The 27,375-nt window shown below is 48.7% G+C and overlaps 1 protein-coding gene and 1 long non-coding RNA gene across 3 annotated transcripts; one reads left to right on the top strand and one right to left on the bottom strand.

Annotated features, from left to right (window-relative positions):
• Positions 1–148: 148 nt before the first annotated feature.
• Positions 149–10,387, bottom strand: LOC138148953 (uncharacterized). The gene is made up of 3 exons (XR_011165216.1): positions 9,661–10,387; positions 310–412; positions 149–220 (listed from the first exon to the last, which is right to left on the bottom strand). It is a non-coding gene; the product is annotated as an uncharacterized lncRNA (long non-coding RNA).
• ABHD17A (abhydrolase domain containing 17A, depalmitoylase) lies at positions 3,999–27,375 on the top strand. Of its 2 annotated transcripts, none has more exons than XM_069071510.1 (5): positions 3,999–4,087; positions 14,537–15,131; positions 17,943–18,137; positions 25,149–25,328; positions 26,433–27,375. In XM_069071510.1, the coding sequence occupies exons 2-5, from the start codon at positions 14,809–14,811 to the stop codon at positions 26,656–26,658; spliced, it is 924 nt and encodes a 307-aa protein (XP_068927611.1). In that variant the 5' UTR covers positions 3,999–4,087; positions 14,537–14,808; the 3' UTR covers positions 26,659–27,375. The 2 variants fall into 2 exon arrangements, with proteins under 2 accessions (XP_068927611.1, XP_068927530.1); XM_069071429.1 differs by lacking the exon at positions 3,999–4,087 and adding an exon at positions 11,292–11,455.

The raw sequence follows: 27,375 nt of genomic DNA, 5'->3' as shown, positions 1-27,375 counted from the left end.
AAGTCAGGAAGGGACTGGGTGTCTTGTGTAAACAACAGCAAGGGGGCCAGAATTATTCCATTACAGAGTGTATGGTGAGGAGTAAGGTTTAAGAAGACTGGAAAGGTAAGAGGAAGCAAGTTATAAATGGCTTTTAATTTTTCAATGAAATTTTATTAATATATTGTTTTTACATCTCCAAAATTTTTCTCAATATCCCTTCCTCCCAAAGAGTCATCCCCTGCAAACAAAAAAGGAAAAAATCAGCAAAACCTGATCAATGCATCAAAAATGTCTGAAAATGTATGCAGTGTATAGCACCCTACATACCTCCCATCTTTACAAAGGAATGGGGTGGTGGTATCTTCTTATATCCCTTCTTTGGGGCCATGCTTTGACGTGCATTTATTAAGTCCCTGCTGTGTACCAGGCACTGTGGGATACAAAGACAAAAATTAAACAACTTTGACCCTCAAGGAGCCTACATCCTATCAAGAAAGACAGAATGTACATATATCAGCATTTACAAAATACGTGCAAAATCATTTTGTGGGAGGAGGCACTACCCATTGGGGAGAATCAGAAAAGGCCTCATGGGTTTCACTTCACATCCAGCAAAATGGGAACTATCACAAAAGATGTGAATCATCAAATAGGCTGAGGAAAAAAATAGGCACACCAATAAACCATTGGTGGAAATATGAATTGATCTGACCATTTTTGACCCAGAGATCACACTACTAAGCAAGAACATCAAAGGCAGGAAGAAAGGACCCATATACCAAAATAAGCATAGCAGCACTTTTTGTGGTAGTAAAGTACAGGAAAAGGACTAGATAAATAATGATACATGGATATAAAGGAATACTACTGCATAAGAAACAATAACTATGAAGAATCCCAAGTAGCATGGGAAGACTTATAGGCAACTGATGCAAAATGAATTAAGCAGAACCAAGAAAACAATATACATAATGACTACAACAGTGCACATTGAAAGAACTATAAGAAACTGAATTCTGTAATTATATTGACCACACTTCCCTTTGTCTTCCCCTGCCAGAAAGAAATGAGAAAATGTACCTCTCTCCCTTCTTTACTGAGGTGGGGAATTATGGGTATGGAATACTACATATACTGTCACACTTGGTTGATGCATAGTTAAGTTTTGCTGAAGTGATCTTTTCCGTTCTTTTTAATTTTTTGGCCCAAGGGACAGCCCTCTTCAAAAAAGAATGCAAAAACAAAAGATCTTAATAAAAATTTTAAAAGAAAGGGCCACAAGCAGGAGGTGGTGTTTGTGCTGACTTTTGAAGGAAACAGGATTCTAAGAGGCAGCAGTGAAGGATAGTATTCAAGATATGAGAGACATCTTGCATTCCAAAGAGATCTTAAATAAGGGAAAAGGACCTACATGAACAAAAATATTTATAGCAGCTCATTTTTATGGTGGCAAAGAATTAGAAATTGAGGGGATGCCCATCAACTGGAGAATGGCTGAACAAGTTACAGTATATGAATGTAATGGAATACTATTGTGCTATATAAGAAATTATGAGCCAGCAGGTTTCAGAAAAGCCTGGAAAGATTTAAATGAAATGGTGTTGAGTGAAGTGAGCAGAATCAGGAGAACATTGTACTTAGTAACAGCAACATTGTGTGATGACCAACTTTTATAGACTTAGATCTTCTTAGCAATACAATGATCTAAGATAATTCCAAAAGACTCATGATGGAAAATGCTATCCACATCCAGAGAAAAACTATGGAGTCTGAATGCAGATCAAAGCATACTATTTTATTATTTTTTTTCTTTCTCATGTTTTTCCCCTTTTGTTATGATTCTTCTTTCACAACACGACTAATGTGGAATGTTTTTAATATGATTGTACATATATAGCCTATATCAGATTGTTTTCCATCTTGGAGGACAGAAAGAGGGACAAAAGGAAGGAGGGAAGAAGAAAAAAATAATATTCTAAGCAATTTGCTCACAGCAATTCTTTATATTCAGTGGTGATAGTATTTTCTTAGTATGTTACTTGGCACCCTAATTCCAGATGGGAAACTGAGGCTCAGAGGAGTTCTAGAGATAGCATGTTGTGGGGAAAATAGTAGTGGATGATTTGGGAGACTGTGGCTTGAACAACAAATACATTATTTCATTGGTAGTACAAAACACAAAATATGTACAAAAAGAAAAAGAATAATTATACTTTCTTAAAATTGGTTTTCCCCTAAAAAAAAAGATATGAGAGACATTTTGTGCAAAAACTTGGAGACAGGAGACAGACTGTTGTATATGAGGAATATGAAGAAATCTACTGTACTTTGGCTAAACCATAGAGTACAAGAAGGGAGAAATACAATACAATAAACCTGGAAATGTGCGTGGTAAGGGGCTTTAAATGCCAAATAGAACAGTGTGTATTTGGGCCTGGAGATAACAGGGAGCCACTGGAGTTTATTGAGTGACATGGTCAGACCTATGTTTTATTTGAAGTACCTTGTGATCCTGTGACCTGGCTGGCTTCCCGGCTGTTGCTTGAACAAGACACTCCAACTCCAATTCCAGGAATTTTCATGGATTGTCTCCCATGCCTAGAATGTTCTCCTCTCTCATCTCCATCTTTTGGCTTCCCTGGCTTCTTTCTCAAGTGCCAGCTAAAATCCTGCCTTCTTCTAGAAGCCTTTCCTGGGGATCCTTCTTAAATCTAGTGCCTTCCCTCTGTGGATTACTTCCAACTGGTCCCATACATAGCTTATTTGTTCCTAAGTGTTTGCTCATTGTCTCCACCATCAGACTGTGAGCTCCTTGAGAGTAGAGATCATTTTCTGCCTCTCTTTGTATCCCTAATGCTTAGCACAGTGCCTGGCACGTTGCATGTGCTTAATAAGTGTCAGTGGTCTGAAGCCCAGACTTCTATTTCTCTAGCTTCTCCTGTCCAACTGGTCTAAAGTATGATTCTATGACAATATTGTCCTCTTTGTCCTTCCAATGATCTTCATCCAAAAGCTCTTTCCCATGCTTTCCCACCCAGCTTCCAAATTTCCTTCATATGAGCTTACCTTATTACTATACAATACTTACTCACACATGCATTTTATTTCTTCAGTACCTTTTGAAATCCAAGAAATCTGTTCCACCTAATCCGAGACTTCTGGGTAGGAGCTAATACTAATAAAAGTTCCCCTGCCACCCATTCTGGTTTAGAAATTCCTTTATATGTGTGAATACTTAAGTATCCCTTGTGCTTAAGCCCACTATCTGCTGTCTCAGTGAAGATGACAACCAGCTGGTCACCCATGGTTTTCTTCCTAGCAGATTTTGGCTCCTATTCTCAGGAAAAAGTAAAAAACAAAAACAACAAAACCAAAGAGTAAGCATGAGCTCCAAGCTTTATAGGATTTATAAAACATTGGAAATGAAAGGGACATTAGGACACAGATGGTGAGAGCCAGAACAGCCCCTGGAACACAGAGTAAGGCAGGGAAGTGGGGTAGTGGCTAGAGAACTAGCCAATCTTACCTTAGGCAATGACTAGCTGGGGCAAACTGCTTTCCCTCTTATAAGCCTCGGGCTCCTCATTTGTAAAATGAGAGGGGTAGATCTGATGGCCTCTAAGGTTCCTCTTAACTCTAGACCTGGGAGTTATCAGATCTGGGAGGGCCCTTAGAACACAAAATGGCAGAGCTGGGATTGACTACACGGAAAGTAAGAGTAAGGCAGGCTCTTAGAAAGTGGAGCCTAGGCTCTCTAAACTGGAAGAGAATTGAAAGATTACCTCATCCAACTCCCTCATTTTACCAAGGTCCTATAGCAAAGTTACTGAATGGGCCAAGACTAACCCAGTTGTCCTGATTCCCTGGTGCCTTCCACCACATAGAGGCAAAGGGCTTAGATGAGGATAAATATTAGGGCAGGATTTCCTGGTGTAGGATCCCCAGTGGCTGTAGAACATCCTGCCCTTCCTCCCCACACCAGTGCCTCTTCCTCCCTTTATCTGTTCCTCTCACTCTTTCCCTACCCCTGTCAACCCATAAGGAGCTGCCTGGATCAGGGGGCACCTGTGCCTTGCTGAGGCCTTCAACTGCTGGGCTTGCAAAGGTGAGGGGCTGGTATGGTGGTGGGGTCTGAGGAGGACTGAGGAACTGATGTCACTGTTGGGTTAATTTCTTATTTGGTAGGCTGCAGAGAGGATGCTTAGATGTGGGCTGGATGAAATGTCCTCCAAATTAAATTCCCTTCTCACTGTCAAGTTCTGTGGTTCTGTGAGAATGATTCATTTGGAGAGGTGGTAAAGAGCACTGGGTTTAGAGCCAGAGGCCCTGGGTTCAAATATAGATTTTGCTACTTACAATCTGTGTGACCTTAGGCAACTCAATTTTTCTTAGTATTCAATTTCTTTACCTTGAAATCAAGGTGTTGGGCTAGTTGGCCTCTTAGGTCCCTCCTAGCTCTATACCAATGATCCTATGACTGCCCTTTAAACCCCTTGGGCTGGGGGAGGGGAGGCACTCCCACAATGGGGAGCCTAGAAACCCCAGTGCTTGGCAGACCATGTAGGAAACAGGCAAATAAAAGACGGAAACATAGCATAAGCCATCTCTGCTCTCTTCCTCCTCCTTGGAGCCTGAGAGGAGCCACAGATGGAGGTGGGGGTGGGGAATGGGATTTGGGGAGGGAGGAATAATGGAAAGAGAACTATATTTTAGAGTTAGAGGATCTAATCTCAAGTTCAAGGACTCCTATGTCCCTGCTGCACTGTTTTGTTTTCACCTGAAAGAGTTAGGGGTAGAGAATGGACTAAATCAGAAATCCTCAAATTTTTTGCTTGCAAGAACCCTTTATACTCTTAAAAATTATTGAGGGCCCTCTCAAAGAACTTTTGTATATGTGGGTCATGTTAGCTATTAAGAAACATAAATGTCTTAGTATTATTAGTTTTGACTTTGTTGGATGTTGGAAGCTGGATGGGAAAGCATGGGAAAGAGCTTTTGGATGAAGATCATTGGAAGGACAAAGAGGACAATATTGTCATGGAATCATACTTTAGACCAGTTGGACAGGAGAAGCTAGAGAAATAGAAGTCTGGGTGTCGGACCACTGACACTTATTTTGACAAAAACAGTTTTGACCTTGCAGATCCCACCTTAAAGGGTCTTGGGAACCTCAGGAGTCCTTGAACTATAGGAAGAGCTGGACTAGATTATTCCTAAATTCCTAAACTTACTCTTTATGAGGAAGATAGGGAAGAATGAAGTGGGAGAAATCAGACATTGGAAAGGATGACATCACAGGATTTTGTTACTGATGAGACGAAACCTGGCTTAGGGACTAGGAAAATGTCTGGGTCTTTGACAAAGATGGGGATGTCGGAGCAGTATAGCCCAGCCTGCCTCTCCTTCCCTCCCTTCTATCCCCATAGAGGGGATTCTGGGAGGCTTTGTCTGCCCGGCACCAGGTGGGCGGGCTACAAGAAAACAAGAGTTTATCAGGTGTCTGGGTCCTTGCCACTGGTGCCCAGTGTGCCAGCACAGGGCAGGGTCTGAGCCCATACATCCCCTCTAACCTTCATTATTACCTCCCAGTGACAACTCTCATGCTTGGCTGCTATAATCTTAGGATCTTCAGGCACTGAACTCCAGGGTTAGGATGTGTTGTGGACCCTCCTCCTCCTTGAAGTTTGAGGGTAGTGGAGTAGATGGTGGATGTTCTCCAGGCAGGGCCTCCACAAAATTTCAGATGCCTGTCTGATCTGTGGGCAAGAGGCTGTTAGCCCAGTGGGTCTTCAGAGGTCTACAGGCCAAGATCTCTTCCTTAGGTCTCACTAAGATCTCATTATCCTCCTACATACACCTTGGACCATCCCCAAACTACTGTAGGAAGGATCCCAGCAGAAACAGAGAACCTCAGGCCAGGGGTTAGCACGGTCACCCTGCTAGTAGTAAGGGCTCTTGGGTGTTCAGTCTCCTAAGAATTTCAGAACATGCAAATCAAGAAGCAGCTATTCCCCAGTATACTTACAGATTTAAGTGGGTTTAAGGACAGGGAGTGTTTTGTGTTATTCCTAACAGCCCCTCCCATATAGATGGTGCATAAAACAATTCTTGTGGGATTGCTAATCAGTAAAAAAGCATTCGGTAAATGCCTACTCCCTGTCAGACACTTTTCTAAGTATTGGGGGCACAACAAAGGAAAAAACAAGTCCAGCCTCAAGGACTGCAATGAAAAACCTTTGTCTTCAATGACTATTTTAATATGGCTCCATTAAGAAAGTGTTTATCACGTGTCTCCTATGAGATAAGCTTTGTGAGGAACATAAGGGAAGAGCCAGGTCCCCTCCCACAGCCTTCTTTGGAAGGCAAGTCCTTCAAGATTGAGCCCAAGTATCATCATCTCTATAAAACTTACCCTGCTCATTGGTCCACACTGCTCTTTCCCTCCCAGTTCAGAATAGTACAAGGGCAGCCTGGATGGGGAAGGCTTGCCCTGCATCTGTATGATATGAGCATCAGCTGAAGAAGCCAGGGCTCTCCAGCCTGGAGAAGAGAAGACTCTCAAGGGAGAAAGGACAGTCGTCCTGGAGAATCAAAGGACTATCACATGCCTTGTTCTTCTTGATCCCAAAGGGCAGGACCAGCATCCTGGTGGTGGGATCTTGGGAAGGCTACTACAGTGGAATTCGCAAAGAAAGAATGGGCTCCACTCCACCACACGGTCTCCTCAATCACATACTTGTAAAGCTGGATGGGTCCTTAGTCTAATCCAACCCTGTCCTGTCATGGTGAAGGACACAGTATGGTATAACAGAAAGAACCTGGAACCTGCAATCGGAACATCTGGGTTTGAATCCCAGATCTGCTAGTTACTGGCTGTATGACCTTAGGTGAGTCCATTAGACCTTAGGTTACTCCATTCTGAGACATAATCTGCTAACTAGAACTCATCAGGGTGAGTGCTCCAGGGTGTGGCTGGGATCCCTTGATGTGACATAGGTCCTGGTGCATGTCTCCATGGGCACATGCCCTCTTTCTGCATTGAGGGATTGCCACCTCTTTCCAAGGTGGCAATAACCCCACCTTGGGTAGAAGAAACTCTGGCTAAACTGGGTTGGTTCCAGCTGGCACCTCGGAAGGGCAGAATCTCATCTGGGGAATGGAGATGCTGCTGTGAGTCAGGGGGTGGGGTGCCCAGGTCTGTGCCCACCAGTCATTAACTGCCTGACTGCCAGTTGAAGGAGAGTCATTGGCAAAGAATTCTTCCACACCCTTTGCTATGGCCAGCTGGCACTGTTTGAACTACAGGCCAGCTTCAAATGATCTGGAGCATAGAATCATTGCACAATAGAACAGTGAGGGTCCCTCAGATGTTTAGTTCCCTTCATCAGACAAACGGAGACACTGAGACTCTTAAAAGATCTGCCAGCAGAGAGCTACCTCTGGAAGGTAGTGCCAAGGTGAGAAGGATTCTATCATGACCCTGAAGACACAAGGCGCTCATATTCCAAGTGAAGTAAAAGAAGTTTCATTGCCTAGAGCTTGGGCCACTAAGTGAGAAATCCTTTGGAAACGCAGCAAATAAAGTCTCCAGCTGTCCTTTATCAATAAAACATCCCTGAAAAGTGCAGGTCAGGGATTACAATGACTCCTATTTGTATAATGCTTTACAATTCATCAACTGCCCTCTCCACAATAACCCTGGGAGCAGGGCAGCCTCATTTTACAGATAGGGAAACTGGGACTCTGAGAAGGGGAAGTGACTTGCCCAAGGTAAGCAGCCTGACTTGTGCTAAAGTCCAGACTAGCTATATTGTATTGATAGTATTGTTAACGTGCTTACTTTTTGCCAGGACTATTTTATAAAGGGAGAAAATGAGACTAAGAGCAGGACCTGCCTTTGGTCAAGCAGCAACTTGCTTCAGGACCAGAACTAGAACCCAGGTCTCCTGCCTCCTCCTCCAGGGCTCTTTCCTTGCCCCATCAGGCTGCCTCTGATCCTCAACTGCCACTTTGCTGTCTCATTTGATGTGCCCTGCACTGAAGGAAGTAACAAGTGAACCCAGTGCTCCCAAGGGAGGAGCTGGTTGCCAGGTGAATGGTGAGGCTGAGCTGTTTGGAGGTTTGCATCATTTCTGCCTGGCACACAAAGCTTTCAGGCACAGGCATGCACTGCCCACAGACTCTTGAGCCAAGGACGCCAGGCCTCCAGGCTGGCCCCAGCTTCCCTTTTCAGTCTTGCCTCCTTCATCCTTCCTCCTTTCCCAGCATACCAGAAGGCCTCAGAACATGCTTAGGGCCCCATCCCCTCCCAGCTTCCAGGGGATTCCCTGGTCTTTAATGTCCCTTCCAACCTCAGAGCTCTTCCTCCCCTTTAAGGCCTAACATTTGAGTCACCTCCAAAGGAAGCCTTGCCAAGTCCCATCCCTCCCGCCTCCAGCGGCCTCCGTTTTCCAGTGCATTTGGCTGGTCCTTTCTTTATGCACTTAGCACAGTATCCCTTTTGCCATCTCCTTTTCTTCATGTGTTTCACATACACCTACATGTGTACAAGCTGTCTCCCTTGTTCCTCCTTGAGGAAGGGACTGTCCTAAAAGGTCCTGGTATCCCCAGAGCCCAGCACAGTATCTCCAATATTGGGGCTGGGTCTAGGATTTCACTGACAAAGAAAACTCCCAAATGAAGAAACTCCCATTGACAATGCAGACTAGGACTTTCTCTTTGAGGTGCTGTAGCAGCAAGCACCCCAAGCATCCTCAGGGTTGCTGCCAACACAGGTTCTTCGATCTGCTTTGTTAAAGGAAAGCAACTCAAAATGGGTTAACAAGCTTACTTTAATCAGTCAAACATATGTCGTTTACCTCGTTCAGGGGAAAAAGGTCAGCACCCTGAACTTCAAAGTATACAGGCAGAATTATCAAGACAGAAACAGATCAAGTAGACAGCTTTCCAAACTGTCCAACCATTACATCCATACCAAATCAACATCTGGGTTTTTCAAAGGGGGGGGGGGGGCTCTGGACAACAGCTTCCCAGAATCCAGATCAAATCACAGAACACTTCTCAAAGTGAGCCCCAAAACAAAGCTACACATCAGGGCTTATATAGCCTTCTCCTGGCTTAGAGAATGTAACAACCTTATTGACTCACTGGCCAATCAAGAAGTATCTACTGAAAAACAAGCCTCCCACCCCAGGCTCCAGGTGCACTTTAGCCTAGGGGCAGGGAAGATCTTACAAATTTACATTCCCATTACAGGTGCCTGGGGGGAAAGGGGGTGTCAACACCAAGGTTGCGGATACAACAGTCCCTTCTGAATGCATCCAGAAAGCCAGTAAACTGTAACTGGGAAATATTTAGCAACCAAAAAAAAAAATACAGTAAGACCTAAAAGTTAATATGTACTTTTCTAAGTCAAAACATGACCCACAGGGATCCTATATCCTCTTTAGTGGCCCCACTTCTACTTGAGTTGATACCATTGGCCTAGCTAAGTTAAATGACTTGTCCACGGTCTCACAGCCAGTGTGTGAGAGACAGGACTTGAACCTCTGTCTTCTGGGCTATGAGGCCAGTTTCTTTATCCTCTACTATACTCCCACCCACCTCCTCTCCCACTGTTGAAGTTTCCTTAGTCTTAAAATGACTTTGTACACTTGTTTATACTCTGTATTTACCTACCTGTGTTCAGGTTGTATCATCCCCAGGAGAGCTGAACCACCTTGAGGGCAGGGACAGTTTTGTTTTGATCTTTGCATCTAGCTGAGTGCTCTGTAAATCCATCTTCTGTCCGTTTAGTGATCTCATCATTGTGGGTATTCTCCTCAAAGATAAAGATCTCAATCAGGGGTCCACTCAGACTAGGGTGTTAGGGGTCTGCCCATGAAGCTGGCATTTTATGCCTGGGTGATAGACCTGGCTTCCCTTTTGACTCACCTTTATCTGGACCTCAGTTTCCTCTTCTGTAAATTGAGGAGGATTGAACTGAATGGTTTCTAAGATCTCTTGCAGTTTCTCTAAACTTGTATGATTCTAAATCTGGGTTGGGTCCCTGGAGAATCGAGGAGAGAGGAGTCAGTGGAGGAAGGGACAAGTGGAAAAGTTGGGAGGAGAGAAGCAGCTTAGGAAGGGAAGGGAGAGGTCATATATGGGGGTTGCTGAATGGATTTAAGTGGCAGTGGGGGTGGGGGTGAGGAGTCTACTTCTGATTTGTCTGGCTCCTTCTAACTATATCCTATGGCCTAATAATGAATATTCGGGCTCTTTTATGGTGAGCACCCTGTAACTTGTGAACTCTTTCAGGCTCTGGACCAGGCCTGGGCTTAAGAATGTGTCTGTCAAGATGATGAAATAAATGAAGGACTGAAAGAGGGGTGAATGGATCTCTAGAGCTGAAGGGAGCTCTCTGAAGCCATTTAATCTGACTTCTGCCTGACCCTTCTTTCTCTCTGACCCTTTCCCTCCCCATTGGCCTCTTCTTGTCCCCCCCCTTGTCCTCTGACTTCTTTCCCTCTTATCCTCTCTCTCCTCCCCTCCTTTGTCTTCTTCCCTACTATCTTCCATTGAAAGCCCCTGCTCTCCCGCCAGGTCCTCAGATAGCCTTCCTGCTGCCTTTTCTCCTCCCGCCCCCCTCCCCCCCACTTGTCCTCTTACTCCCCAGCCCCCTAACTCCCACTTCCTTCCCCTTTTTTCCCTCTTCAGAGACCTTGTACGGCTTCCCCTCCTCTCTTTTTTTCCTCTCTCCATTGATTTCTTCCCTCCTTCCTCTTCTATCCTTTGACCCCTCTTCTCCCCTGTTTCTCAAGGGACCTCCTTCTCCCTCCCTTCCTCTTCCACTCTCTCCCTTCTGATCCCTCTCCTCTTTTCTCTAGAGACTCCCTCCACCCTCCTCAGTCCTCTCCCTTGGGACATCCTCCCCTCCTTCCTCTCTTTCCGCCTCCCCGCGGACCCTTCCTCTCTTTCCCTGTCCCCTCTTACGCCCCCTCCTCTTTTCTCTTTCTCTAGTGACTCCTTCCCTCTTTCCTTCCTTGTCCTCTCTCCTGGCCCCTCCCCCTCCCCCTCCCCTCTGACTCCCTTTTTCCCTTATGACCCCCTCTTCTTTTTTTTCTCTAATGTCTCCTTCCCTCCCCCCCATCAGAGCTCCTCCTCAATGATCCCCTCCCCACTCCCTCTTCCCTCTCTCCTTCCTCCTCTCGGTTTCCTCCCCTCCCCACCTCCCTTTCTGGCCCCGCCCCGCCCTCCTCCCTCCAATGCCCCGCCCCTCGACGTCACTTCCTGGGGGGAGGGGGTGGGGGGGGTCGGGCGGGGAAGCGGCGGCTCCTCCTCACCTCCACATCCGCCGGAGCCGTGAGGACGAGGCGAGAGCCGCTGGATCTTGGAGCCTAGCGGAGCGGGCCGGGGGCGGGATCGGGGCCAGGCCGGGCATGGAGCGCGGGGCCGGGGGGCGCGGCGGGGGCGGCGGCGGCGGCCCGGAGCGGTGAGTGCGGCCGAGCCTGGGGGGCGCCCCCTCCCTCCCCTCCCCTTCTCCCCACAACGGTCCAGAGGGGGGAGGCGGGCGGGGGGGAGGATAAGGCAAAAGGCTGGGGAGGGGGGACCGGGCCGGGCTGGACCTGACGGTTTCCTGGGCCGGGGGGGGGGCGAGACCAGGCCGCGGACACTGCCCCGGGACGGCCCTGCGGCCCCGGGAACACGCGCGGAGTGGGAGTGTGAGACGCTGACAGACGGGGGCGGGGGGACGGGACAGGACCCCCTCCCATGTGTCCTGGCGAAAGGGCGAGGTGGGACACTCACGGACCCGGGGCCCCTCCCTGGCTCTCCTGCGCTTAGCGTCTGACACCCAGTAGGCGCATAATAAGTGCTTACTGCCCAGCTGGCCTGGAGGCCAATCCTGGCAGGGTGTATCACAGGGTGTGTAGGGCAGCGCTGGTGACAGGCTCCTTGCGGGACAAGACAGGGCTTGGAGAGTCACTGCGTATGATGATGCGCTGCTTGTGTGACTTTGTGTGTGAGACTGCATGTGTGCAGCCCCGTGGGGGGCGAGACACCAACTGTGACCAGGACATTGCCTGTGTGACAGAAATGGTGCTGCTTCTCGAGCCACCCCCAGCTGCCCCAGGATCCCGGAGAAATGGGGCAGTCTGGGCTCCAGATGGTGCTCCAGGGGCTGGACTGCCTGTCCTCCGCCGCCCCTCGCCTCTGCCCTTTGGTTTCCCAGGTGCCTTCCTCTCCGAGATGGCTTTCCATCTGCTCCCTAGATAGCTTGTACTTGCCTAGCTGTTTGTACAAGGTCTTTATTTGCATGTTGTGTTCCCTATTGGAATGTAAACTCTTTGAGGGCAGGGACTGTTTTGTGCCTTCCTCTGTATCTCCAACCTAAGTTAGCACAGTGCTTCTAGATAGGGAGCCTTGAAAGAAGATGCTGCATTTGTGTGGCCCTGTGAACATCACAAGATGATGTGGGGTGAACACTGTGTGGGACACTCATGCTGTAACAATCAATACATTGCTGTGTGTGACACTGTAAATAAGACAGTGAGACATTGTGTACAATCCTGTGTATGTCAGAGAGTTGGGGTGTGTGGTACAGGGAACTGTGCACGACAGCGTGAATAACTGTGTGTATGTGTGTGTGTGTGTGTGTGAGAGAGACACGGTATATATCACGCACTGGGCAACATTTATTGTGCGAACAGACTCTTCGGGTAAGACTGACAGACCCAGGGTGTGTGTGACACTCACTGCTTGCATGCAGCCTTGTGTACAGATCCTGGGGTGTTGTGCAGTAGACTCAGGGAGCTTGTGTGCCAGGCTGTGCAGCATACAACATATGTGATATGCAGCATGTGTACAACACTGGGCATGGGACAGACATACTGTGGGATGGTGCATGCATAGGGAAGTTGTTTAAGGAAACTGTGCCAATTACTCTGTGTAAGAGATAGACTATAGGAACCAGTGTGTGTGATTGAGAGTGTAAAACTGGACAGCAAGTTGTATATGATTGTGAGACACTGAGAGTGAGTGTGTGGCTGGGAGACCCTGCTTGAGAGAGATTGTGTGTAATTGGGAGAGAGAGAGTGAGAAGAAGGGGATTGTGGGAGAGACTTCATGGGTGATGGGGGCTATGTGACACGAAAAAGGCTGAATGACATCATGTGGATGACAGTATATAACTGTGTGGGAGATATAGAGTACAGGAGAGGCAGGTGTGTCCAATGGGTGTGTGTGTGTGTGTGTGTGTGTGTGTGTGTGTGTGTGTGAGTGAGTGATCTCTGTGTCTGACTAAGAAGTGCAGTTCACAGTATGCATGAACCCTGGACCAGAATAGATAAGAGGTATAATGTATGGTATGTGTAGTATGTGGGTGAGATACGTATACAACCTGTGAGATTTGTGTACATCATGTGAAGTGTTACAGAATGTGTGTGGTGAGGAGGAGGTGGTGGGCAACTATATATGTGTGGGAGAGAGGCCCTGTGTTTGCACTTCTGTGTGTGTGTGTGTGTGAGAGAGAGAGAGAGACAGACAGAGACAGAGAGAGGGAGAGGGGGAGAGAGAGAAGATATTCTAGGTATGAGACTGCCTGGGAGCAGGAGCTTTTTGCAATCTGCATGGCAGATTGTATGAGGAAAAGTAATCAGTGTTTTTGGTGTGTGTGCATGAGAAGGAAATGCACATTGTGTGTGTGGATGCAGTGCATACATATGAGAGAGACACATGTGGAAGAGAAATCTATGTCAGTGTTTTCCTGTGCATTTGAGAAATTATGTCTGTGTGCAATTGTGAGCATGTGTTTGCAAGGATATAGATGTGTGGGAATGAGGGGTGTGCATGTTTGTATTGTGAAGGGTATAGCATCAGGGGACTGCGGTGAATATCTCTGTCAGGTAATGCAACAGATATATCTGTTGGCCCCAGACACTCTTACTCTCTCTATGAGAAGCCCTCCCTTTGTGCTGATCATTTTATGGGCACTTGGGAGGGTCTATGAACAACAGGCATTGCTTGGTTTGGAAAGCCAGACAGGAGGGTGTGATGCAGTTCCCCTGGCTCAGAGCCCCCCCTCCCAGCAGTTTCCACACTACCGCTTACTGCTGCTCAGGGGGGGGGGGGGGGGGGAGAGCATCCCAAGTAGTGGATATACAGTCAAAGGACCTGGGTTCAAATCCCCTCTTTGCCACTTAATTGTCTTTGTGATCTCTAGCCAATCACTTCTCTTTGGAATTCAGCTTCCCCTTCTGGCATAAGGCTCCTTCTAGCTCTAAAGCCTCTGTTCTTAATGCTCCTAACCAGTCAAAGTCCCCCACAGATTCATTCTTACCCCTATTCCTGCATGCCAGGTCATACCTTCCTGCTTTCCTTCCCCCGAATTTCCCATAGTATCCTTGTGTGGATGGTGAATGCCTCCAGATTCCTTTAAAGTCCTGCCATCACCACCAGGGTGGGAGGCAGAAGCCAATGAACTCTTGCTTTTCCCTGGGTTAGGCTTTTGAGCAGTATGGTGGGTCTTTTTGGATACTGTTCTCATAGCCTCTTCTCTTCCTCCTTTACACCGCAGGCCTTCCCTAGCCGGAGCTTGGAGGAGAATGGCCCGGGTGCCCCTTATGGCTGGGCTCGGACCACAATGGTTCCCTGTCCAGCTCTCCTAACAGGTACTTTGTGCAGGGTGGAGGCTAAGGGGAAGCACAGCACAGTCTTTCCCACTTGTGTTTTGGAAAACAAAAAATAAAAAGCAAATTCTGCTTTGAAGACATTGTATCCCCAGAGCTTTGGGCAGCATAGCCTTGGATCTGGGGTCCTCCCTCACGTAAGCGTGACTCCCTGTCCGCCATGAACGGCCTATCCATCAGCGAACTCTGCTGCCTCTTCTGCTGCCCACCCTGTCCTGGCCGAATCGCAGCCAAATTGGCCTTCCTGCCTCCAGAGCCTACCTACTCCCTTGTGGCCGAGCCTGAGCCTGGTTCCAGTGGAGGGGGCTCCACCCCAGGGCGGGGTTCTGGGGGGGCCCTGGGTCGCTGGAAATTGCACCTGACGGAGCGAGCCGACTTCCAGTATACACAGCGTGATCTAGACACAACTGAGGTCTTCTTTACCAAGAGCAGTCGGGGGAACCGCATTTCCTGTATGTACGTCCGCTGTGTGCCAGGGGCCAGGTAAGTGTCCTTGAGGAAGCCTGGCAGCCTCTCTGTGCCAAGAGTGGCTTTGGGTCCTTTTCTAGCCATTTGGGGTTTCCATGGAGCTGGTTTCTTCTGCTTTTTAAACCCTCGTTAAAGAGGTGTGTGTGTGTGTGTGTGTGTGTGTTTTAAAACACTCAGTTTGAAAATGTGTGGTAAAGTAACTCACATTTCTCTAAAGTCTTTTCCTAACAACAGCCCTGTGAAGTGTGGGTAATGCAGGTAGGGTTATCCTGCTCTACAGGTGAAGAAACTGAGACTTATGGCTAACAATTATCCAAGCCAGGATGAGGATGCCCAGAAAGGCCTGGGCACCTGCTTTTCTGGTCAGAAGCTTGTGAGGTGTGAGGAGGACTTGACAAGTGGCATCTGGCCTGGCCCTGTGATGGGGGCACCGATTGAGCATAGCATTAGTAAGTGTTTCTATTAATAAAAGATATGTGTCATTCATCCAAGGCATTGGTTTCTTCAGTATTGGGACTCTGGTGGCCTTTCTCTGTTATTCCTCTCCACCCTTTTCCCAGTGGTCCTTCAGACATTGTTACCCCCTTTGGTACTTAATGGTGTGGCCAGTGTTGGGGGAATCTGCTCTGTGGGCTTTCTAGGGGGAAAGGGACGCCCTGGGGGCCCATAGTTGGTTTGCATTGTGTATGTGTACTACTCTGTGGCGATGGAGCCTGGTCAGGGAACGGAGAGGCTTGGGCAAATCATTTACCTTCTTATAGCTCAAATGAAGGGGTTACAGTAGTTAGTGGGGGAGCTAAGGCTAGGTGCCCAAGTTCAAGGCTGGGAAGTTCTTGGTGATTACTGGTAATTTTTAAAGCACTTTCTATTTTGCCAAAGCCTTCCACTGTCAACAGATTGAAGGCTTTTGTTCAGGGCCTTTTATGTAGAGGACTCACACTCTAATAGGGTGAAAAATAGGTGTAATACAAGGTTGAAGAGATGCAGTGTGACCAGAGAGCCAGCAATGAAGGCCTGAGTGTGGCACATGCTGGCTGGGAGACCCTGGTGCATTCATTTGATTAATCACTCAGGGCTCCAGGTAGCTCTCTGAGACACTAAGGTGCAAAATTGACTATAGCAATGATCTCACAGTGCCAGACCTGTCCTTATGAGGGGGACTATGATAGGGGTAGAAGAGAAATACAGATAAAATGATTCTAAGGAAATATAAGGAGAGAGATCACTTTTGCTGGGGGCAGTAGAAAGGTTTTGTGAAAGAGACAGCCCCTTAACTGAGCCTTCAAAGAACAGGGAGGCTTTACCAGGTAGCAGTAGAGGGAGATGGTGTCCTAGGCATATGAGGCCTTTGGGGCTGCATGGAGGGGGGAAAAGGAAGGGATGAGGTCAGGGAACAGCTGATAGGGAGCATCGTGTTGGGCTGGAATGCTGGCTGGGTAAAGAGGGGAGAAATACATTGTAGGGGTCCTTATATTCCAAGCCAAGGGGTTAGGGCTGGTCTTACAGGCATAGGGAGCCACCCGAAGTTCTTGAGCAAAGGAGTGACACAGTCAGAACCATGCCTTCGAAAGATCATTTGGCGGCTGTGCTGCGACATGGAAAGGCTGGAAGCTTGGAGACAACAGGACACATCTGTGCAGTTTTTTATAACTCTTGTAAAGTCACATACCAATAGTAGTGCACATATTCCCTTTTTAATAGTGGAGCAAACTAAGGCTTTGCGAGGTGAACCAACCTTCCAGGGTCATTGGCCAAACCAAGACCAGAGCCAGGCGTCTCTCCTCCCTTCTGACCCTAGTACTCTACCCACCACGTATTCCCGCTTGGCGGGATGGCTTTATACACTTAGCAGGGAGGTCTGTGGATGCCCGTCACACCCCTCCCACAGCTGCCCTGAACCCAGGTATTGTAGGCCCCTTTACAGGCTGCAGTGATGCTGGAATCCTTGCAGCCCTCCCATCCCGTTAGACCTGCCCCCAGCATTAGTCCTAGCCAGTTGGCTTCGACCCCAGGAGCCAGAGAAAGAGTCCAGCCTGATTGGGAACAGAAGAAACAAGACACGGGGAAGAACACTGGGTCCCAGATAGGGCACTGGCACCTTCTGGGGAGTCACAGACTCACTGGGCATCTTCCTTCCCTTTCTTATGGTTGGTGCTGAATCAGTGTTGGTGGAACTGAATTGGCAGCATGGAGGGGGAGCTGGCAGGAAGCTCATGGGCACCAGTGAGAGAAGGCAGTAGATAGGTTTGGGCCAGCAGTATGTAGCTCAGTCATATGTGTCCATGTGCGTGTAAATGTGCACATGCACAGAGGATCCATGCCTGAGTAACTCGCTGGTGGGACCTGCCTTCTGATCCCAGCTCTGCCACTTCCTGGCCATGGGAATGTGAGCAGTCATGTAACAACCTCCCAAGCCATAGTGATTCTTGTACTGTCTCACAGGAAAGTGAGATTTTTACACCTGGAGGTGGCCTACAGATTGGAGTTGTTTATGCTGATAAGCAGCGGGCATCTGGATGTGAGAAGTGTGTCTGTCTGGGCCAGCTCCTTCCTGACTACCAGCCCACTCCTTGGGCTTGCCTAGGGGTGTTTCCTCTCTGCCCAGCCTTTTAAGTTGCTGATTTCTCTTTGGGATCCCTTAAGAGCTGAAAGTGCTGAGGGGGAAGAGTAGCCTCCAGAGAAAGTGAAGATGTCTTTGCTTTTAGGTTTTGGAGGCTTTGAGGTTAGGTGGGTGGCAGATCTGCTTTGCTGCAGGCCGGTGCCTCTCCAAAAGGGAGGAGCCTGCAGTGACCAGCATTCACCTTCCCCTCTTCTCATCCCCTACAGGTTCACAGTTCTGTTCTCCCATGGCAATGCAGTGGACTTGGGCCAGATGAGCAGTTTCTACATTGGCCTGGGCACCCGTATCAACTGCAACATCTTCTCTTATGACTACTCAGGCTACGGGGTGAGCTCAGGAAAACCCTCAGAGAAGAATCTCTATGCTGACATTGATGCTGCTTGGCAGGCCCTTCGGACCAGGTAAGTGTGTGCATGATGGGAGCCCCTGGGAAGGAGAATCCCCCTCTGGGGTGGCAGGAAGAAGAGGGCACCCACCATCTGCAGATGGCTGAGCAGAGCCAGGAACACCACTGGGACACTGACTCTCAGCTTGCAGAGTCAGTCAGAGGAGCTGTTTTCAAGGAACCAAGGAGCAAGTTTAGTGATTTGCCTAACACGTAGCAGCTAGCTGACTTTAGATTTGAACTCAGGTCTTGTGATTCAAAATATAGTTATTTTTTTTTATTACACTCTGCTGCTGTTTATCCTTTCTCTCTCCACCCTTAAGACCTCTTGGCATTTAACCCATTGTGGCATTCTCCTGACCCCAGATTGATGGGTACTGCTTCCCACCCCCTATGCTCTACCTAGCCATGCTGGCCTCACTGTCTCCCTTAATCACCAGGATCATCTTGACCCCCACGCCCTTTCCTGTGTTCCATTGTCCAGTAATGCTTTCTCCATCCCGTCTTCTTCCAAACCCTGCCTGACCTCAAGTTGGGCCCAAGTTCTCCCTCCTCCATGCATCCCAGCTTATATTGTGTCCTCCTCCTTCTGAACTCTGACAATGCATATTAAATCTGTGTTGTGTATATACTACTTTATATTGTAGAGAGAGGGAGAGGTACTTCAGGTTTGGAGAAGGACAGATACTGTTTCCATTTTCAAAAAAGAGACTAGAGTTTGCAAACTGTAGGCCAGAAAGCCTGATTTCCTGGTTGCCTTTGGTTTCTGGAAAAACTCTAGAATATATTATTAAATTAAATATATTAACCATATTAAAAATGTGGCTAATGGACATCCAGGAAAGAAAATCTATTATCACAGAGAACGAGAATGGTTTCATCAGTCATTTAATAAGCAGTTACTAGGTACCTACTGTGTTCCAGGAAAATAAAAATTCAAGGAGACAGTCCTTGTCTTCAAGAAACTTACATTTTACTAGAAGGCTCTAACTTGTTCACAGATAAGGAAATGAAGGAGATCTCTATCTCTCTTCATGTTTATATACATGCACATACATATAAATATATGTTGATGGGGTGAAGAGTCTACCCTCAATTGGAGGAAGCAGGAGAGGTCCCTTGAAGGAAGTAGCCCTTGAACTGAAGAGCCTGAAATTCTAGGAGTTCCAAGAGGTAGAGGAAGGCATTCTAGGCATTGTGGCCATCCCCAGCAGAAGCTGGAAATGGGATGTCCCTTAGATTAAACAGGACATGGGACTGTTTGGCCAAATAGAGCAGGTGAGGAGAAGGGGTAAAATAAAATCAGCTTTGGCTGGCCCAGTAGAAGAGATGGTTAGGGACCCTGGAGGCTCCAGTCTGACTTGGAGGAAACAAAAGACTGGGGCCAGATAAGGCAGCTTGTGACCTAGACTCATAGAAATTAGGTGTAGAGCCATAGGGAAGTGGTTTGCTATGCTCTTCCCAGTAGCAATGGTAATGTTTATTATTCTTCAAATAAATGGTAGAAAATGGTGGCTAGGTGGCTCAGTGAATAGAGCACCAGCCCTGGAGTAAGGAGGACCTGAGTTCATATCCAGCCTCAGACATTTAACACAAAAAAACTAGCCATGTGACCTTGGGCAAGTCACTTAACCCCAATTGCCTTACCTTCCCCCTCCAAAAAGCAAAAAAAAAAGAAAGAAAAAGAAAATGGTGGCTTTAGGATTGTACATTTAGTGGTGGGACAGTTAATGAGATGCCTGTGCCAGCTAGGTTCTGGTGTTCCACTGGGATGTGTAGCTGGGCTAGCTCTTAGGCTGTGACTGGCCAGCTAGAGGGCTTGAAGGGGCATTTCTCTTAGCCTCCCATTTATAAATGGAGCAGCTGAATTCCCAGACTCAGGTTGGGGGCAGGGTCTCTGGAGGTCCTAGTGGGTGTGGCTCCTGGTGGTGAGAGGAAGGTTGATAAACAGGGTCATGATATGATACCTGACTAACTTTATTCCTTTTTCACTGGTCCCCAAACTGGTTGATCAGGGGAATGAGAGAGATCAGACTTAGGGGAAATCGAGCAGGGCATTGGACAGAGCCTCTTAGGCTCTTCTCTTGGAAAAGATGAGAGATGCAGACCAGGTGAGGGAGCAGTCAGATGGGTTTTGAATTGGCTGAGGTCTGAAGTCAGTCTGAAGGGCAGTTGAGATGAGGCTTCTCATCTGTTCTTAGCCCTGTGGTGTTGAACAGTTTCATCAGTCCTTAGATAAGAGCATGGATGGCATACTCATCATATTTGTGGGTGACAAGATCTGGGAGGGGCAGTGAGCACCCTGCATGACACAGTCAGGTGATCCTGACAAGCCAGGACAGTGGGTGGAATTACACAAGATGTAGCCCAGAGATAACAATAAAGTCTTTTACTTGGGTTCAAAAAGTCACCTTTTTATTGTATACAATGGAGGAGGGGCTTGACTAGGCTGTGCTTCATCTGAAGACAGCGTGCAGATTTTAGGGGACTCTGAGCTGAATATGAGCAGCCAAGAGCATTAATGCAGCCTTGGACTGTCTTCGGAGAGACCGGGGGGCTAGGAGCAGGGAGCTCATGGTCCCCTTGGCCCCCTGTCAAGCCACATCCTGGAGCACTGGGATCACTTCTGAGCACCACATTTGAGGAAGAGGATCAATATGCCACAGAAAGGTGAATGGCCTTGAGTGCAGATCTGTTGAAGGAGCAGGGGGTGTTTACACTTACCCCGAATGACATGGCTGCCTTCGAGGATTTGGAGGCTGTTTGTCAGAGGAGGGAACAATAGCTTAGAAGCTGAAAAGAGGCCAGCTGGCCTCCAGTGAGAGCTGCCCCTATGTGGAATGGGCTGACTTGGGAGGGTGGGCAGCTCCCCTCACTGAGAGAAGGTCCCACTTGGAAGGACACTGGAGAGGGATGCTGCCTTGGGTGGGCCTAGTGGGAGGGCCCCATAAAATGGGAATAATGGATGATAGCTGAGGTTCTACCTCACAGAGCTGCTGTGAGGCTCAGGTGAGGTGATGCACTTTGCAGACCTCAAAACTCAGCCTATCAGTGCGTGGTCTCTCCCGTTATTTTTATTAGCATCGTAAGGACTTACGTGTATATGGTCCAACTCCCTCATTCTTATTCAAAGCAGGAAACTGAGGCCCCTAGGGAAGTAACCTGCCCTAATTACACATGTAATCAGCAAGGCCAGGATTTGAACCTGGAAGGGGCTTCCCTTCCAGTTTTCTCCCTCTATCTTTACTGTACTACAATGTTTAATGGAATCCTTGCAGGAAAGGCCGGTTTCCAAGTGCCTAGGCAGGGCTAGCAGAGGGGCGGCAGCTGACCCTCCTGTGAAGAGGCTACTGCTTGATGGCCACCAGAGTCACGCCTCTCCCTCCCCATGGGGAGCATCTTCAGGTTGTTTGTTCACAGTCTAGGGTCTAGGTTCCCAAAGTGGGTGATAACTGCCCCTGGGGGACACTGGAATGATTGGGGGGAGGACTTTTTTTTTTTAATGATGCAGATTTCAAAAAAGCCTTTAAAGGGTTAAAGAAAATAGATTTCCAGCGGGGTGCTGAGTAATTTTTTTAAGGGGGGGCAGTAGGCCAAATAAGTTTGGGAATCTCTGCTGTAGATGAACCCAGATCTGGAGTTGGAAGGACTCTGGAAGGCTATCCAGTTCAGCCCCTCCATTTTACAGGGTCACCCAGGTTGTAAATGGGAGGACTGGGATTTGAACCCAGGACCTCTGCCTTTAAACCCATTGTACTGGCTTCCCTGTGCAGGCTTTACCAAGGAGACCTGGCCTTGGCTGTTGAGGGAGGCAGCATGGTAGGAAGATTGCCTTGGTTGAGTTTGGGAGGTCTGGGTTCAGGCCCCTCTGGGCCACCTACTAGCTGTAGGACCTTGGCAGGTTCCTCTGGACCTCATTTTCTGGCTCAGTCTGGATTGGGTGGGCTCTAGGATCCCTCCTTGCTCTCAGTTAGACTGGATCTCCTGGCCTGGGGGCAGGGTGGGGTGGGGAGGGGAGTGGGAGAACCTGAGCAAGTCAGGCTCCTGCTTTTCCCATTGGCTCCTTTAAGGATTCCAGATCGCTTCCTCTCTCTGGCCCCTCCCCCTTCCAATCTCTCCTTCCTGGGCCCAGCTTCCAGCAGGAACATACCCAGTGCCCTGCCCTTCTTCAGCACCCAACTTGAAGCCTGGAAGTACCCCTGCCCCAACCGGTTCCACTTGCTCCCAGGACCCAAGGGGGCAGGGGGGTGAGAAGCAGCAGCTGGTAGTGGAGCCTGAGGGTGGACTAGGGTGGGGGAGGCTGGCAAGTCCACTGTTGCCAAGGAAACCTGCTGGGCACTGTTCCTAGGCACCAGCTCACCACCACCACCGTCAGCAGAAGTTCCCCTTAAGGCTGTTGTAGTTATGGGGGTGTATATGAAGGCTGTGAGAGTGGTGCCAGCAGGCCACACCTGCAGCTGGGAGCTGACTCAGTCACCCAGGAAGAGGTGACCTGGGCATTCCATCCACGGTGGGCAGCAGGTGGGCCTAGCCTGGGCGGTTCATCTTCTGAATGGGTCTTTAGTCTTTTCCCCCCTTCTTGCCTCTTCCTTTCCTTTTGCCCAGCCTCCGACCTTTCTCTTTGGGGAATTGAGAGGAGGGGTCCTAGGAGAGGCTCACTTCCTTCATCTCTGGCAGGCCTCCTCAGGGTCTTGAGAGACAGAACAGAAGCTCGAGCAACAGCACAGGCCCTAGAGTTGATTGTGACCATAAATGTTCATGGTTGTTATGGACCTTTATTACAAAGTACTTCCCTTACAATAAATGACTGCAGGTAGGCAGCACAAGTTTTATGGCCTCCATTTTGTAAGGGAGGTAACCAAGGCCAAAGAGGTTGAGTGCCCTGCCTGCAACACACAGCCGGTAATTAGGGGAGCTGGCCCTTGAAGGCTGGTCATCTACAAGTGCCATGTTTTTCCCATTATCTCATTACTGCCCTCCACGTAATGAGCATCCTTCACATTGGAATTGGTACAAAGTGTGGCCAGATTCATTACTGAATTTGATCCCTAGGGCATTGCTTCAAGGCTGACAAAGTAAGTGGTGTTGACCTCATTTTGTTGTTGAGAAAACCAATACCTACACAGGGAAAAGGACTTAGGCAAGGTCACACAGTCAGTGACAGAGCCAAGGCTTGAACTCAAGTCCCATGACTACAATTTGGTACGTGTAACTGTTAAAGATAGCAGACCACTCCTTGTATTTGGTGGGGACAGAAATTGATTTCTCCCACCCCAGCTGCCTAATCGCAGGAGTTTTCCAGACCTTCTTCAAGGGCTTTGAGATCCTTGGAAGGGAGGCTGGGTCACAGTGAAACCACATTGTCCACCCCAGCTGGGATGACGCTATCTTCGCCTGCTGATCCTGGAAGAGGACTACTTCCTTTCAGTAAAGAGCGCATCAGGCCGGCTGTCTAAAAGTATTTATTCCTCACCTCCCCGGTCCTACAGATAGGACACAGCCCTGCTTTGGAGAAGCTCACAGACTAATCATTATACCTACTTATAGAAAAGTTAAATTTGGAGTTATCTTGGGGGTGATGCCAACATACTGCAGTCTAACCTGCACTTTGATGGGGGAATGATGGGCTCAGGAGGAAGCCACTGCTACTTTTGATTATTCTGTTTAATGGGGAAGTTTTTTTTTTATGTTGAGGTGAAATTTTCTTCCCTATAATTTCTGCCCAGAAATATACATGAACAACTAACCATTGGAGGCTACACGCACCCATGGACCCTAACAACTTTGGCAGATCAAAAGGACTATAGGGAAAGACAGGAACATCGTGGACTGAAAGTGGTCAGGGAAGGCTTCCCAGAGAAACAGGATTTGAATTGGCCTTGAAAGATTTCACAGGAAAAGGAGGCCCTGCCTCCCAAGCAGGGATTTGGATGAGGCACTTTCCACTTCCCTTTTGCCTAGCGCACTGCTCCTTTGCAGGGCAGGAAGGAATGAAAGACAGCTTTAATATTTCATGGTTATGGCACTAGGCAAATCAGGAAACCTCCCTGAGCCTTGGTTTTCTCATCTGTAAAATGGTGATAATGATAGGGTTGTAAGGAAAGGTTTATTTGTAAACCTTAAGCATTATAAAATATGAAGAATTCATCGTCATCATTACACTAGGGAAAACTACTGGTCTTGGAGTCTGAAGAGCTGGATTTCTTGCAGCCCTGAAGCTAGCTGTGGGACTTAAGCAGGTCACCTCACCTAGGCTTTTGGAAGGATGTACCAGGCATTGGGAAGTGGGAGAAGGAGCAGTCAGCTGGGAGTTGGCATTTGGGTTCAAATCCTTTCTGGCTGCCTGTGTAACCATGGCAAGTCCTTAGCCTCTCTAACCTCACACGTATAATAGGGTTACCAATACTTGTTCTCACAGGGTAGTTGTGTGGCTCTTTACTGGGTATAAAGTATTATGTGAAACTTAAGACACTCTATGAACAACAGGGGTATTGGTGTTAGTATCATTCTTCTATCAGAATCCTCTTCTGATGCCTCCTCCTAGTATGGAGGTGACCATGGTCTCTCATGGGTGATGCCAGCTCTGGAAAGTCTTACTAAGCTGAAAGGCTTCCCTGGCTGGCCGTGTGTGTGTGTGTGTGTGTGTGTGTGTGTGTGTGTGCGCGCGCGTGCGCACTCGCACACACACATGTATGCCCTTGTATCGTTGGGACTCACTACTGGGGTAGCTACACCAGCCTCCACAGTTCTGTGTTAATCCCAGAGAGGCTCTGATCTACACTGGGGATGAATGGTTGGTGGACCCACACCAAAGAAAGCCCAGATCCTTAAAGTGGGGAGAAGCCAGTGGGATGTGGTGGGGAGAATCCAGCCGGCATGGGTGGCCTCCCTTTGTGAGCCTCAGCTGGCTACTGAGCAGGTTTGAGCCAGTAACTTCTAGGGCTCCTTCCAACTCACAGTCCTTCTGTTATGTTTGGGGGAGGGCAGATCTGGGCCCAACCAATGACTCAGCTGCCCTCTCCATCAGGTATGGCATCAGCCCAGAGAACATCATCTTGTATGGGCAGAGCATCGGAACAGTGCCCACCGTGGACTTGGCCTCACGCTACGAGTGTGCTGCTGTGGTGCTTCATTCCCCCCTCACATCGGGCATGAGGGTCGCCTTCCCCGACACCAAGAAGACCTATTGCTTTGACGCCTTCCCCAAGTGAGGGAGTTCCCCCAGCAGAGGGCGCCTGGGGCAGGGGTGGGGGAAACCTGTTTCTTCCCCAGAGAGGTCAACATTAGGTCAAATCCCAGCTCCAACACCTCAGGAAGATGCTTTGTGAGCCTTAGAGTGCTGTAGTAATGTGAGCAATGCAAAGGATGGTGGCCAGGCTGGCATCAGGGGAATGGCCATAGCCCTAACAAGCAGAGGAAGGTCCTGCTGGCATCCCCTCATCCTTTGATGGCCCATAGACATCTGGGAATAATTCCCCCAAGCCCAGCCTGATTCCAGCTCAGGGTCTCGACATCCCAGTCTGATTCCTTGCTGGAAATCTGGAGCTCTCTTTGGAAGGATGGGGTAGTGGTGTTTTTACCTAGTGACTAAACCAGACTCCACCTCCCCCCCCCCAAAAAAAAAAATGAACTGATGAGACCAGCCTAGCATATTGGAGTCCTAGACCAAGGTTCAGGTCCCAGTTTTGCTGCTTAGGAGCTACATGACCCTGAGCTTGACAGCCTCACTGGGCCCTTATGTCCAGCTGAAAAGTCACTGTAGCAGCTCATGCCTCTATAGCACATGAATATATCTAGTGTGCGGTAGGCAATACAAGTACAATGCCCATTTTATAGATGGGGAAACTTGAGATCTGAGAGAAATGAACTGCCCAGGGTCACACAGCTAGTATGTGACCCCATAGCTCAGCAGACCTCCAACCCCGTCCTTTTCCTCCTTATTTCATGCAGGGTATGGGGTGGGGCAGATGAGGTGAGCCCATGTAGGTCAGGGGGAAGCATGCTGGATTGGGAGTCAGAGGACCTGGGCTTCATTTTTCCTCACCTGCCTATTAAGAGCATTGGACTCGTTGACTTCTAGGGTCTCTAGAATCCCCTCATTTCTCCCAGCACATCTGTTACCTTAACATCATTTCTGCTACCGAAAGGGCAAAAGACAGTTCCCTTAGGGGGCAGGGGTGGGAGAGGTTAAGAAGGGAGACCCCTTCCCCCCACAGTGCTCTAGTTCCCCAGTCTAGGTACAGAATGGGGTGGTGGGATGGTCTGTATGATGGGGACATGGAGCCTGACCCCTCTGTCCCCCTCCCCACAGCATTGAGAAGGTCTCCAAGATCACGTCGCCTGTGCTGATAATCCATGGCACTGAGGACGAGGTGATTGACTTCTCACACGGACTGGCGCTGTATGAGCGCTGCCCCAAAGCCGTGGAGCCACTCTGGGTGGAGGGTGCTGGGCACAACGACATCGAGCTCTATAGCCAGTACTTGGAGCGCCTTCGAAAGTTCATCTCACAGGAGCTGACAAACCAGCGCAACTAAGGCCCCCAGAGAGCACCTGGGGTGAGATGGGCATCAGCAGGCACACAGGCCCAGGGAACCCCCAGGGAGCTGGGAGCCACTGCTAACAAGTGACCGTTGCTCAACAGGGTCAGCCGCTGGAGGATTGGGAAGTGGGGAGGATTCCCCACCCCTGGGTTGGCCTCTCCATATCCGGTGCCCATGGCCTCTTCTGACATCCACTCCCCTTCCAGGAGAGGGGAGGGACAGAATGACCCCCATCTTTCTCCCCACAAGGTCCGCAGTGATGACCCCAAACTGCTGCTAACACTCGGGCTGCCCCCACCACCTGGGAGGGGCTGGGCGATCCAAACCCCCTCCTCTCCTACTTCCCTTCCCTCTACCAGGACAACAGCAATAATCCATCAGCCAAGTGTGGTAGGGGAGGACCTCAGTGGACCTCATTCTTCCCCACATCCCTCCCCTCAAATCCCAAATGCCTGGGAAGGCAGTGACTGCATGAGAAACACCTGCCCTCCCTCCCCTCACATCTCTCTCTGCCAATCAGGGAGGGCTAGTCCTACCACACTCCAAGCCCCAACGTGGCTCCCTCCCAGCAGGGCCCTTCATGATTTCAGACACCCAGATTCCCCTTCCCCATTCTTCCCAGTATGTACAGATATACAGATAGACAGAAATATATCTGCATTCATTTTGGAAGCAAAAACAAAGAAATTAAAGATTTAAAATTTTACAGTT

The sequence above is a fragment of the Petaurus breviceps genome, unplaced genomic scaffold (genome assembly GCF_028583685.1).
Source record: "Petaurus breviceps papuanus isolate PSGF00001 unplaced genomic scaffold, PetGlider_PUasm1.0 108, whole genome shotgun sequence".
Taxonomy (NCBI): domain Eukaryota; kingdom Metazoa; phylum Chordata; class Mammalia; order Diprotodontia; family Petauridae; genus Petaurus; species Petaurus breviceps.
The sequence above is the reverse complement of the archived record's forward strand: the minus strand, read 5'-3'. Positions and strand labels throughout refer to the sequence as shown.